A 14202-nucleotide genomic window follows, 5' to 3' on the forward strand; every position below is an offset into this window, starting at 1 on the left:
TTTACATATAAAACAAAAACAAAAAAAATATTAGTCATTTTGAAATTTCTTTATGAAATTTTGAATACGTATTTTGTATGCAATGATTGATGCTGGCTAATTTTTTATATATAAATAGTATAATTAAAATATATTTATATTCAATAAATAAAATATTTATTAAAATGTGATTATTATGTAATAGTATCTCTAAAATTTTGAAAAAAAAAAACTAGTAGAATACGAGAAGATTATTAAAATTTATTATTTTTTATTAATTAATTATTAACAATTAAAATGTAAGTTAAAATATATTATTAAATTATTAAACTAAAAAATTAAATTGAAAATTAAAAATAATAGAAAAAAAAAAATCCCCTTTCATTTCTCAAAAACTAAAGCAATCAAAGGAATAAGTCAACTTAGTGAAGCGGAGCTAAATTTTGACCAATTGAAGCCAAGAAACGTAACGGGGACCCGTAACTCCATCATCCAAGTGGAGACAGAAGAAACCAGATGCTTTTCTCGTTAAAATTACTCTTATGAAATCCATTTCATAGTTTACAACCTTAACTAGGAGACATTATTTAGTTACATTTGAACCAAAAGATCGATTACAATGCAAGAAAGAAAAGCACAACTAAATAGGTGGATTGATTTTACACTATGAAACATGAGAGTAATGGTCAATAAGACCAGGACCAAATAGCATGATCTTCATGAGCGAATCCAAAGTTACATGAAGTCTCAGGCGGGTCGGAGTATTCAACATGCTCAAGTTTAGGGAAGATGAGGTATGGATGCAAGAGGCTCCGACTTATGAGATTCTCTTCCTCGTCCTGTGACAGATCCGATTGATCGGCCTCGAACATTCCAGAGGTTGTGTGGTAGTAGGGGCTATTTATATTGTCATCGGAATCCAACATATCACTCTTCACTGATATCTTGGACCCTTCGCCTTCTGATGAAACTGCTGCTGCGGTTGCCTCCTGCATTCCCTTTCTTTCACTCTTGTCTTCGCCTTCTTTCTCCATTGCAACCACCTTCTCCGTCAGCCTTGCTACCTAAATTCAAACATTGCACTCACACATTCAGTTGCTCATAATTCACTCTCCAAATAATTTAATTACTCACACTCCTATTTTCTGCTAGAATTTGATAAGATATAAAAAAAAATAGTTATACTACACGTCCAACGAAAAATTAGCTAATGCATATTAAATACATAATAATGATAATATATATTAAATATATATAAATACATAAATATATAATGATGTGTTGATACATGTATAAGATAGAATTCGAAAACTCAGCCCTTACTTAAACGTAGGAGTTATCAAAATAGTATATAAACTGAACTGTTTCGTATACATAATATTTTTTAAAAAAGATTAATATGTTGATAAACTATCCCAAAAATTGTTTGCTCTAAAAAAAAAATAAAAAAAGAAGAGTGTTGAATTTGACCTCTGCTTTCAAGCGATCTTTCTCCTTGAGGAGGTTATCATAGTTGGCCTTAAGGGTGTCAAAGGTAGCCTGAAGGGAATCATAATCCTTCTCCAGCTGCTTCGTCTTCCACCGTGCGCGGCGGTTCTGGAACCATATCGCCACCTGCCGCGGCTGCAGCCCAAGTTCCTTAGCCAGCTTTGTCTTCCTCTCTGGCTCCAGCTTGTTCTCTTCCTTGAAGCTCTTCTCCAGGAACTCAACTTGCTCCGCCGATAGCCGCCGCTTCTTCTCCGCCGGCTGCGTCAAGTACTCCTCCATGCTCTCCTCCCCGTCCTCCTCCGCCGGGTCGTATGTCCGGAAGAACGACCCATTTTTACACCCCTTCCCTCCTGGAACATCTTCGAAGCTCACCATGGATCGAGAACCTGATCAATTAACATGAACAATTGAACATGGCTCGTTTAAACAATTCAATTAATTGGATAATAAGATTGAACCAATCAAATCTTTGGTGAGTGGGCTTTTTTGATGAATATAAAAATATTAATATTTTGAAAATTCTTGTTGTAGTGGATTAAATAGCTAGCTTGCTAGCTTAGATTAATGATTCGATGTGACAAACTTTGATCACATCATCAGAGCCATTACAGAACAACAAGCAATAACAAGTACAAGGAAAAAAAAAAGAAGAAAAAGTCAACGACGGGAAGAAAATTACGGACCGAGAAAAGGAAGTGATGAAGATAGGAAGAGAGACGGAGGAGGAAGAGGCTGGGAAGCTTGGTTCTGATGAAGAAGAAGAGTGTTACTGTTGTTGGTGTTGGAGAAGGCAGAGCTGAAGAGCCTCCCACCCGCCATGGGTGACGATGTGTGTTAAGGGATAAAAGAAAAAGGAATGGAAGATAGAGATGGATATATTTCTCAAGGAGCCATGGAGATGAGAAATAAAGCAAAGGATCTAAGACTTATGGCGGAAGAAGCTTGTGATTATGATCTCTGTTATGTGTGAGGTGTGAGAACACCGGCAGGGCATACCCATCACTCAGAATAGCAACAATATTCAACAAACCCCCCCAAAAACAGAGTCTCTGTGTGACTCACTTGGAAGAAAGAAGAAAGAAGAAAGAAGAAAGAAGAGAACTACGAGTCTCTGTTTGGATACGGAGAGGGTGTTGTGTTGGGTTTATAATAAGAAGCGTAAGAGGGAAAGGAGGAAGGAGGGTTATTTAGTTTACTATATGATGCCCCTTTTATCACATTTAGATGTTTAATGTGGATATGTGACGTTAATGTTTTTTTTTTTTTTTTTTTTTTTTTTTTTTTTTTTTTGGGTAAGGTGATGTTAATGGTTTAGATGGTTTTTCCCATCAAATCTCCTTTCTTTTCTTTTATATCTTGGTGGATACTACAATGAAGATCTTATAATTGTCTTCATGTGAATATATTTCTTTTTGACCATTGGATGATGGATTGAATGGTTAGATTTTGATATTTATAAAAGTGTTATTTTTGTTTAAAGTGTGGCTAAATAAATAAACCACACTTTTAACCAAAGCATCTTCATGAGAAGATATTTTTGCCATCTTCATTGTAGTATCCACCTTATATCTTTTCTATTGGGTAGATGACACCACGTGAGCAAGCCCATGTTTTCTACTTGTTACTTTCTTTTTTTAAAATTTTTGGTAAAACATATTTTTTATTTATAGAATTTATCAAAATTTTTTAAAATATTTAAATTTTATTTTGTTTTAATTTTATTTTAAAAGTTTTTGATTTGTATCAAATATATTTTTGACAGTCAAGGATGGATTTAAAGGAGGCAAGTAGTGGCTTCGGTCTGATGCATGTCTTTAGTAGTTTTTCTTTATTATTTCTTTAAATAAAGTTAGTTATTTTCTTATTTTAATTGAGATTTTTTGTGCTTGAATCAATATTTTTTGGAATTACTTTGTACTTTGATATGTTTAGAAATGGTTGAAAGATTTTAGACAAGAATAAAAGAAGAGAAGGATAACCAAAGAAGTCCCTCAGAGAACCAAAGAAAAGGCATGCAAAAAGAAGCAAACTTCTAAAGAACCAAGAATTGGAAACTACTTCAAAGAGTATTGATGTGGATGCTATCAACCCTAACCTTTTCATATTTCAATGAGCATAACTTGAGGTATAGAGATTCAAATGAAGCAATTTTATCAGTGTTAGAAAGGTAACATTCAGAGCTTTCCAACAATATATAATAGTCTATGGTGAACGTTCAGTTTGGACCGCGAACAACCTCAACTTTGAGCTAAAAAATTTAGTGCGAAGAAATTTGACGTGGGACGTGGGGAACCAACGTGGTACGTCCTCCATGCACCAAAAACCCCTGGAAACAGTCACACGAAGACATCCCACATCTCGACATGCCTAGCTATTCCTCCCATGCCCAAAACACACCCAAACACACTCCAAACTCCACCCATGCATGCCTAGCCATCCTAGCCACACTTCTCCCACACCCACACTTACCTTGCCACCTTCATGCATGAAGCTCAACGTCCCACGTCACCTAGCAGCCCCAAGCTTCACCCAATTCTCCAACGTCCAACATGGGGAGTTACATCCCACATTAGGCTTGTGCCTAGGAGCTCCTGCTCCTACCTAAATCGAAGATGTTGTACATCAAGTATCCACATCCACGTCCAAGCATGCTCCCATCGCAGACATCGCACGCAACCAAGCCACATCCCACATTGGGCTTGTGCCTAAGAGCTCCTTCCCCTCTCCAAATCGAAGACGTTGTACATCAAGTGTCCACGTCACATGTCCAAGCCTGCTCCCATCGCAGACATTGCACGTCACCGAGCCACGTTCCAAGTTGGGCTTGTGTCCAGCAGCTCCTCCTCCTCTCCCTCTCGAAGACGTTGCACATGAAGGATCCACATTGCACGTCCAACCCATGCAATCGAAGGCGTCCAACATGGGGGGAGCCATGTCCCACGTTGGGCCTAGAGGCAGTGGCCCTCCTTCCATGCATCCACGTCACACGTGGCCACCACCCATGTCCCACGTTAAGTCAATCCAAGCCCCTGGGAGGTGCATTTCCAGTCAAAAACTTAATTCAAGCCCACAAAACATAAGGAAATAATCAAGTACCAAAGATTGGGCCTCATCTCAAGGAATCATTCTTAATTTATGCCAGATAATTAGAAAAAGATATTATGTCATTTTGTTTTAATTAATTTTAATTATTAGGTTTTGTTTTGGAGTATTTAAGGATTTAGAAAAATCGTGAGGGGAGATCACCTGATTGCCCCTGCATACTTTGAAACCCTGATTTTGTGTTTTTGCATCATGAGCAACTAATGTCCCCTATTAAGGTTAGGAGCTCTATTGATTTTTGATGAATTAATGCTATTACTTTTTCATCTTTGATTATTGCATTGATGTTTTCTAAGAATTGGTTTCTGCTCTTCATTACAAGGACTTGAGTATATTGAAAAATAACCCAAGTCTAATTCAATTAGGTTCTTTAAACTTGAAAAAGTTAATTAACTGAATGTGTGTTTGAAATATTTTCTCACAATTCTACAAGTTCTGAAACTAATTTTGATAAGTGACAGTCACTTTCAAACCGAAATTAATCTTTAAGAATTATGGGTGCTAAACTGGGTATTGTGCTTAACCTCTTATGATAACAGATTGTTTAAGGAATTGAAAGTTTGTTAAGATTAGGAGAAATTGAATTTTCAAGGAATTAAGATTTGATTAACTATGGTTGGTTGAGGAAACATCTTTGCATGATCAAGATAGAGAGTGAGAAGCATTTGTTCTAAAGTTTTAACATCTCTGAAACCTTAACGTCTTAATCTCATTATTTTTTCTACTCAATTACTGCTTCCTTTGTTAACATTGCTGTTTTGTTATTCAAAGTATTTTAACTCAAGTTTTTGATTGTTTGATAAGAATAATCAATTAACTAATCATTTGCTTAATCCATTAATCCTCATGGAAGTGATAACCCACTCACCATGGTATGACTTGATATGATTTGGTGCACTTGCCAATAGTTTGTGGTTCTGCATAAACTGCATTAAGATCCCCTGCAAAATTTTAAAGAACTATACTTATATATAAGATATGTGTTTATGTATTATTTTTTACTATGTGATGAATTTATATCTCAATTATTTAGCTTACTAATATATTTTACTTAATCAATTTAATATTATACCATTAAGTCTTTGTACCTTTTAAATTAGTTTATATATATATAATAATCTCTATATCTATTTTTTTAAATTTATTTATTTTTTAATATTAACATATTTAACATTTATATTATTATATAAAATATTAATAATGACTTGCATAATTATATTTTGGTAATTACATTGTGTACTTTAGACGTTCTTTTTTTATAAAATACTCATTTTTCTTCTAAATTTACGTTGTTAAAAGAAAAAATTTTATAAAAATATTCTATAAGGCAATGTGTCTTTCACATAATTAATAGTTTATAATTTGCTTTTAAATTTTTCAAAATTTTTGAAAGAATTCATTTTAATTGATAAGATATGTGATTATTTTTTAACTAGACACACTATAAATTATTGATATTTTATAATTTTATAATGTATTATTGATATTATAATGTTTCTTTTATATAGCTGTCATGTTAAAAATAAAATTGTGAAAAAAAAATTATAAATTTTTTAATATATATATATTGATAAATCTTTTAAAAAATGAGCTCAATAATTATAAGTGATGTCTAAATTACTTTTATTGGATGAAAAAAATAAAAAAAATAAAAAAGTTCGTCTAAAGTTCGACTCCTTTATATTAAAATTTTTGGATTCGTCCTTGTTGACAGCTAAATTTTCAAAAAGTTTAAGATCATCCAATAATAATGCATGATAACTATATTTGATTTGCTTGTGTTGAAACTTTTTTTGGTAAAATTATTATTAAATTTGTCATACATTTTTTGAAAAGAGAAATACTAGATGCACTACAAGAGAACCGGCGCTTAGCAGCGGCGAATTTCCTGCGTCTCCCCAAACCGCTGCAACGTGACGGAGAAGCTGCGGTTCTTGTAGCGGATTTTGTGTCCGTCAAAGACCGGTCACCATAGCTGCAGTTTTGTGCCTCAAACGCAGCAAATTACATAAAGCTCAAAGTGACAAAAGAACCAAAATTGGAGGAAGTCAGATCCAATTTCCCTCGTTTACGCGCGAACCCAAAAGGAGGCAAAGGCGCCAATCACCAGGTTGAAGACTCACTCCCGCAGTATACATTCCATCCATCAGCTACAGCCGCCACATCGTTTTGGGTCACAGATCTGCTCAAGCTGCTGCATATCTCCCGCGCGCGAAAGGAGGGTGGATAGGCACGTCCATTCTTCGTTCCTCCGCCGTGCACGTCCCGGTGTCGTCCTGAGGCTTTCCAACTGCCCCGGAGTCGTCATCCTCAACCTTCCCCCCGTACCATCTTGTGCGCCGCTCGACCACACCCTCTCCTCACTTCCAGGTTCGCTCTCTCCCCCTTTTCTTGCTCTTCCAATTTCATCTTTTGGCCTGGTACCACTGTTTGAATTGAATAATTTTGATTGTTGATCGGATCTGTGTGCACCAAATTTATTTACCCATCAGTTCCCAATTCGGTCCCTAATCTGGTTCAAACCCTAGTCCCAATTCGGTCCTTAATCTAGTCCCAATTTAATTGTTCTCAAATCCTTGCTGAAAATATATGGATGATAACAGCTGCCATGTGAGGATGGATGTTAGACTAGCTGTATAGTTTGAATTGATACTCAAAACCACCCAAAGCTATGTGATTAGTACCAATTATCCAAGAGCACTCACAGGTTTTCCTTCTGTGGTATGTCAATGGTGCAGGAAACCAAGTAAAAAATTTTTACTAGGAAAGATACAAGCAAAAATAAAATAGAATGAAAGAGTTATAAAACAGAGTTCGGTGTTCTCTTTTTTTATCCTGCTGATTGTGTTTTCAGTCACATGAAACTGTTAGATACAACCATGATTGGGTTGAAAGAATTCTTAAAATGCATCAGATTTGCAATGAGCTATATCTAAGTGTTATCTAATATCTAAGATCATGTGTGCTCTTTGTTAACATTTGTAGCAAAATTTCACCATGGCTAAGTTTATGTATGTAAGTGTGTTTTTATTTTAAGCAGTGTGACTCTGAATTGTGTCCATATAACTATAATTCTGGCTGTGAATTGAGTATTTTTTTCTGCTATTTGTATCTTAAACCATACCATTTTTAATGATACTAAGACAAAAATCAAATTTCATAGAGAATATAAAAGTAAATATGCTTTTACATACACTGATATAGAATAATAAAGATCAAAAAATATAATAGACAAAAATAAAACTAGACCAGTAATCTCCTTAGAGAAATCTAAAAAATATGGCATGCATAGATATAAGTCTGAGTTAAAATAATGAAACTGCACGAACCTGCATTTGTGTCAATGGCAATCCGGATAGCATCCTCTTTGGTTTTGAACCTCAAAATTGGCTGCAACAGTCCAAACATAGCTATGGGCTCCAGATGTTAATATTAATTAGACCCAAAATTTTTGAATGGAAAAAGAATTTTATTGAGATAATGATAGGAAATACATAACAATGTAGAAAGGAAAAAACAAAGGAGGATGAGAGATACTCTTCACACAAATAAGAGAGCATGTATGCATACAAACACAAAAAGAAGAAAAGCATCTCCTACACCTGGTATATCTGACTATAAAGAAATTTTTTCCAAAAAGTATAAAGCAAATAGAAATGGAACACCTACAAATTTTGCTTTTTTGAAAGTATGTTAGTGAGGGTACTATAACTAGTCCAAAAGTTCACCTCTCTTTTCACTTTTGTAGCTAGATATAATTTAATCTAGCTCATTATTTAAGTTGTGAATTATAGCAATAGTTGTCATGATGATTCAAAGTGTTTGAAACTTTTCCAAATATTAATATCTTTATACTATATATACTTGTTTTTAAGAAGTATTCCATTTATTAATAGCTTTATGCTATCATGAGAACATAATCATTTATTTGTCTCTTCTTATATATCATGATTTATACCAATTTAGTTTAATGTTGCTTGTTTCCAATTTGTTTGCCATTTTGATTTGAACCCTTGTCCAATTTAATTCGTTTGGTTGTTGATCGATTAATTTTTGCATTAAATTTTCTCCCTATGTCTTCTGAGTGTTGGTACGAACAAAGTTGATTAATTTTGCTCCAATTTGCATTCCCTAACTTACATGATGAGAATTTGTTTCTAATTTAGCATTTGTATTTTCTAATATGTCTCATTTTTAATTTGGATTGAACCTCATTATAATTTTCTGACTAAACAAGCTGTTTTTCCATTTCTTGGTATCAAGTGATTAAGACAATCTTGACTATCCTGTTTCATTTAGATATACTTTTGTACTTTTTAATTTTTATTTATAATGATAGATTCCCTAAATATACTTTGATGACCATATCTTATCTTAAGTATATCTATTCACCATCTTTTCCTAGCTTCTTTGTGATAAGAGAGATGGATTGACTCAAAGGTATTCTGAAGACTTATTAAGGTAGCTAGGGAGAGGGAGTTTTATATGCATGAAAGTAGGTGCATAATTGGTATTAAATGGATACTATTATTGGAGGGATAAATGAAGATAGATATTACGTGCTCAATTGATCTTATAGTGATGTCAATATTCAAAGACCACGTTCTCTGGCTGGTTTGAGAGGATAGTAGACTTTGCCTACCACCACTACTACGTTATTATTGTAGATTATTTAAACATATTTAAATTATTGTAGATTAACTAAACATATTTAAATTAAACAAATCTTAACCTGTGCATATTTAAATTTCTTATGTTACTTTGTTCACATTCAATTATGTCATTTTCTGGATTATCTGAATTGTCATACAAATAAGTTCAAGTTGAGTTAATCATTAGTCCCAAATGTATGTTACCATTTTTTTTCTCTTTTTCTTTTTTTCTAATTTCTTTTTTAAATGCTTGTGAGATAATTTATAGGTTCTGTTTTCTTCGATGATATAGGATAAAATTAAAACCATTGAAGCAGGTTCTCTAATGAGTGGATATCTCAGGGATTTGAAATAAATTATTTGGGGTGCGTCCTTGTACCTTCAACTAGGGGTGGCAAGCGGGGAAGCCCGCCCCGCCCCGCCAGAAGCCCGCCATTTGGTGGGCTGGCCCGCCCCGTCCCGCCTAGTGAGGCGGTCCTAGAATCCTAGCCCGCCTCGCCTAACGGCGGGCTGGCGGGCCGGCGGGCTAAGCCCGCCAAATATCCTCTTTTTTTTTTTTTACTTTTAACTATTAAATAATATATATAAAGATATAAAAAAATCTCTTTTGTTTTTTACTTTTAACTATTATAATTTCTAAAAGTATAAACAAATTATAATTTTTGTATTCACAAACATTAAAGTCTTTGTAATTATAAATATTGTTTCCAAAGCAAAATAAATATAATCCAAAAATAATTAACAATATTGTCTCCAAAACAAAACAAACATAATCTAAAACACCCAATTTTCATCTTCATTCTCTTGTAAGTTGGGTTGGAAAAGTTGAATTTTGGTAAAAAAAATTATAAAAATACCCCTTGCTAAAAAAATACTAAGCCCGGCGGGGAAGTCCGCCCCGCCCCGCCAAAACCAGCGGTTTAAGCGGTGCGGGTTAAGCGGGCTTTTGCTATTTGGCGGTCCCAATTTTCCAGCCCGGTCCGCCTTTTTTGGCGGGTTACGCGGGCCGGCCCGGCGGGTTTAGGCCCGTTTGCCACCCCTACCTTCAACTGTGACAGGTATTTCATTTGTTAAGAAGGAATGAGTCTTGTACAAAATCTTTTCAATAATTTACCAATTATTTTTTTATTCTAAAGACCTATAAATTAATGGTAGACCACTTCGCAGATCTATTTGTTCTCTGACTCAAGTTGTTCTACCAACTTGGAATAGTAAAATGTATGATAAAATCATGAAGCTCATTTGAACTTCAATTAGCATGCTTCAAAATTTTCCTTATGTTGTCTCACCTTTTTCTTATGTTTTGGTAAAATTTCGGCACTCAAATTATTGTTATTTGGTAGGAACAGGTGTATATATAAATCTTGTCTACACAATAAAAAAAGTAATTATTTTTTACCACTAGTACATAAAAATAAATAATTATTATTATTATTGTAATTTTACTCATTGAAATTGGATGGGAAGAACATGGCATGTCATTTTTAGATAGAAGTGCATGATTTTTGTGTGAGCCCTGAATTCTTTTATCAAGTACTAGGAAATAGGAATTCAATGTTCAATATAGAAGTGTAGATATGACTTTTATGCATGCCACATGGATAATGCAATAAATTATTGGATAATGCAGTAAATTATTTCATAGCCGGTACTAGTTTCTAGAATGTTCATTGATATTCACCTTAGCAAATAGCAAGTAGCACATCTATATAATCATCTAGATAGTAATATAGGTGAACCGCACTCTCATGTACATATACAATAATAATAATTTTGTGGCTGGAGTACGTATATAATAGTTAGTTTTCCATATTAGAGTTGCACCTTACTTAATATTATTTAACTGAAAAATACACATCTAGTAAGTGACCAAACTTATATATATTTATAAGCTTGATGTGCATGTTAAAACTAGTTAATTTAAGCCCTTTATCTATTAGTCATTTTTTATTTATTTAACTGTAAAATTATTAAAATCCTTTTTTTAGAATTGATCGTTTAGTTCTTTGATGCTTTTGTCTTAAGTATGATCTTAACTCTAACTATTACGCCTCTCTTCTTTTTCTTTTTTTTGTAAGGTTTTATTTTCCATTTCAATTTTTTGGCTTTGGGACCAGCATTTCTTTATTCCAGTAATTTTTTTCTAAAGTGCAGAATTTCTCAATGAGTAAGCAACTTTCAATAAATCATCTCGTGTGATGCGTATTGTTCTGAAGGATTAGTATATGTGTTTTATGTTTTTCATTTTAAGAGTTATTGTCCGCATCTATTTTATGACTATTTTATTAGTTATTATCTGTTAGTCTGACTTTATTATTTGAATTTTCGGTGTTCTATTATATCATTAAAGTAGACATTGATAAGAGTTGGATTTCAAAGCCACGAATTGGTCTGGAGTATAGGGACGTTTTGAACAGATTCTTAGATTTCGTATTTGCTAATGCATCATCCGATGGGATGATACATTGTCCATGTCCGAAATGCGGGTTCCGCCTTCTATAAACTAGAGAGGATGCGTACGATCATTTGATAATAAAATCTTTCCCCTCTAGTTATACATTTTGGGTACATCACGGTGAGAGACGTGTAGCAGAGAGCTCTAGTGAAGGACAAGAAGTAGAACCCGATAGAAACCTCAAAGACCCAATGCTTGACATGGTTCATGAGGCGTTCAACTTCCCAGGACTTCATGGCGACGAAGACGATTTAGTGAATGAACATGCTGGCGGGGATCGGGAGGAGTTGCCATACTTATCAAATTAAAGTAGTCGCGAGGTCCGCAACTTGCATGACCTGCTCGAAGATGGAGCGCAGGAGCTATACCCGGGATGTTCAAAGTTCTCTAAGCTATCTTTCTTGGTGAGGCTTTGTCATATAAAGTCCATGTGCGGAGTGACCGACAAGGCCTTCGAAATGATACTGGAGTTGCTGGCGGATGCCTTTGAGCATGCAAGGATTCTGAGCACTATGCATGATACCAAGAGGATCATAAGAAAGCTCGGTATTGCATACAAAAAGATAGATGCATGTCCAAATGACTGCATGCTATATCAGGGCAGCGACTGACGTGGCGAAAATTAGCGAGTTAAGAAATTATTATAAGAGATACGTTGCAAGTATAGTTCTCAACCAACTAAAAATCCGCTTATCAATTTAGAAGGGTTGTCACAAAAGTAGAATTAAAATATTGGGAGTATGAATCCCAAGTCGTCTCCCAACGAGTTGCAGAAAGATGTGCTATTTTATTAATCAGATGTTTTCTAAAAGGGTTTGAGTTTGATAGACAGAAAATTAAATCAGAGAATTTATGTAATTTAGATAAAAACCTTGACCGGGAGTAGATTAGTTGGAAGCCCTATCCTTGATGGATTTCTCTCAAGATCAATTGATAATTGAAGGTTGTCTGCTCAGTTATCCTTTACCGGGTAAAGGAAAGTCAAGCAAGTTGGAAGTCAGTTTCTATTCACAAGTTCTAATCCTCTCCCTTGGGAAGGACTAGTGTCAGTGATTAGATAGCGACCCAACGTTAAATCCAATTATAATTTTACTCTTGAGCACCCAACTCAAGGTCTTCCTTTCAATCAACTCCCAATCAAGTTATGGAACTACTCGCTCATTATGATTGTAAAATTCACGAAATAAGAAGGGGAAATAAAGAAAGCCATGATAAATAATAATCAAAAGAATCAATTAAAAATAAAATAGTTCTTGTATTAATAAATTCTAAAAATAATCCAATAGTAATTCTGAACAAAATAAGGATATGAAAGAGTAAGTGACAAGTAAGGAAACAAACTAGAATGATGAAGTCTTGGCAGAGGTAATAACTCTTCTCAATATCCCTATCCAAAAAGCAATAAAATCAAAATCCGAAGAACTATGAGTGTGTAGAGAGAAAACCTTGAGGAGGAGTAAAATCAGATCTAAAACTAAAATTATGCAGAATGAATGTCGTTCTTGGTCTCTGCATGTTCCCTGGCTCTAATATGCTTTTCTGGGCCGAGAACTGGGTCAAAACAGGGCCCAAAATCACCCCTAGCGAATTCTGCAGATTCTGCAGATCGCGCACGTCACGCGATCGCGTCATTCAGGCGTTCGCGTCATCCAGCATTTTGCCTTGCCACGCGTGCGCGTCGTCCACGCATTCGCGTCACTCTTGCAGCTTCCAATTCACGCATTCGCGTCAGGCACGTGAGCGCGTCACTGCAATTTCCTCTATTTCGCGCGGTCGTGTGAGCCATGCGTCCGCGTCACTTCTCGCTGGTCATCTCCTCAATTTCTTGTGTTCCTTCCATTTTTGCAAGCTTCCTTTCCAATCTCCAAGTTATTCATGCCCTATAAATCCTGAAACACTTAACACACAGATCACATCATCGAATGGAATAAAGGAGAATTAAAATACATAATTAAAATCTCTAGGAAGCGAGTTTTCAACGATGGAGTAATTTTGGGAAGGAATTGTAAATACATGCTAATTTAATGAATAAGTGGGTAAAGATTTGATAAAACCACACAATTAAACACAATATAAACCATAAAATAATGGTTTATCAACCTCCCCACACTTAAACATTAGCATGTCCTCATGCTTAGTTGAAGGAGATAAAATAAATGAGTAGGAACATGTAAAACTCATGCAATGCAATGCAACCTATATATGTGAATGCAACTATATGATTCTTGCCCACTTGGTCAAAAGTTAATAAGTTCTTCAAGACAATCACAAATCAAATTCCACTAATTCAATTCTTATACAGTAATAGCAGATAAAAATGCAAGAAGGTAGCTCATGAAAGCAGGGAACATAGAATTTAAGCATTGAACCCTCACTGATAATGTATGTACACTCTAGTCTCTCTAGTGTATAGGGTAATCACTCTATCCTTCTCTAATCATGCTTTCTAATTTTTGTTCTTCACCTAACCAATCAACAACATTTAATATACCAATGCAAACATCATGAGGTCTTTTCAAGGTTGTA

At 34.7% G+C, this 14202-nt stretch overlaps 1 protein-coding gene across 1 annotated transcript; it reads right to left on the reverse strand.

Moving 5' to 3' along the window:
* Nucleotides 1–499: 499 nt before the first annotated feature.
* LOC112722451 (uncharacterized) lies at nucleotides 500–2665 on the reverse strand. The gene is made up of 3 exons (XM_025773468.3): nucleotides 2151–2665; nucleotides 1450–1853; nucleotides 500–1043 (listed from the first exon to the last, which is right to left on the reverse strand). Exons 1-3 carry the CDS (start codon nucleotides 2284–2286, stop codon nucleotides 666–668), a joined length of 918 nt encoding a protein of 305 aa, XP_025629253.1. The 5' UTR covers nucleotides 2287–2665; the 3' UTR covers nucleotides 500–665.
* Nucleotides 2666–14202: the final 11537 nt, after the last annotated feature.

The sequence above is a fragment of the Arachis hypogaea genome, chromosome 11, assembly GCF_003086295.3.
Source record: "Arachis hypogaea cultivar Tifrunner chromosome 11, arahy.Tifrunner.gnm2.J5K5, whole genome shotgun sequence".
Lineage (NCBI taxonomy): Eukaryota > Viridiplantae > Streptophyta > Magnoliopsida > Fabales > Fabaceae > Arachis > Arachis hypogaea.

Excerpts from the sequence above, each read along its gene's own strand:
- LOC112722451 (XM_025773468.3), bottom strand. The coding sequence starts at position 2,286 with ATGGCGGGTGGGAGGCTCTTCAGCTCTGCCTTCTCCAACACCAACAAC. Across the intron at positions 1,854-2,150 it reads TTCATCACTTCCTTTTCTCG|GTTCTCGATCCATGGTGAGC; the intron begins GTCCGTAATTTT and ends TTAATTGATCAG. Across the intron at positions 1,044-1,449 it reads AAGATCGCTTGAAAGCAGAG|GTAGCAAGGCTGACGGAGAA; the intron begins GTCAAATTCAAC and ends GTTTGAATTTAG.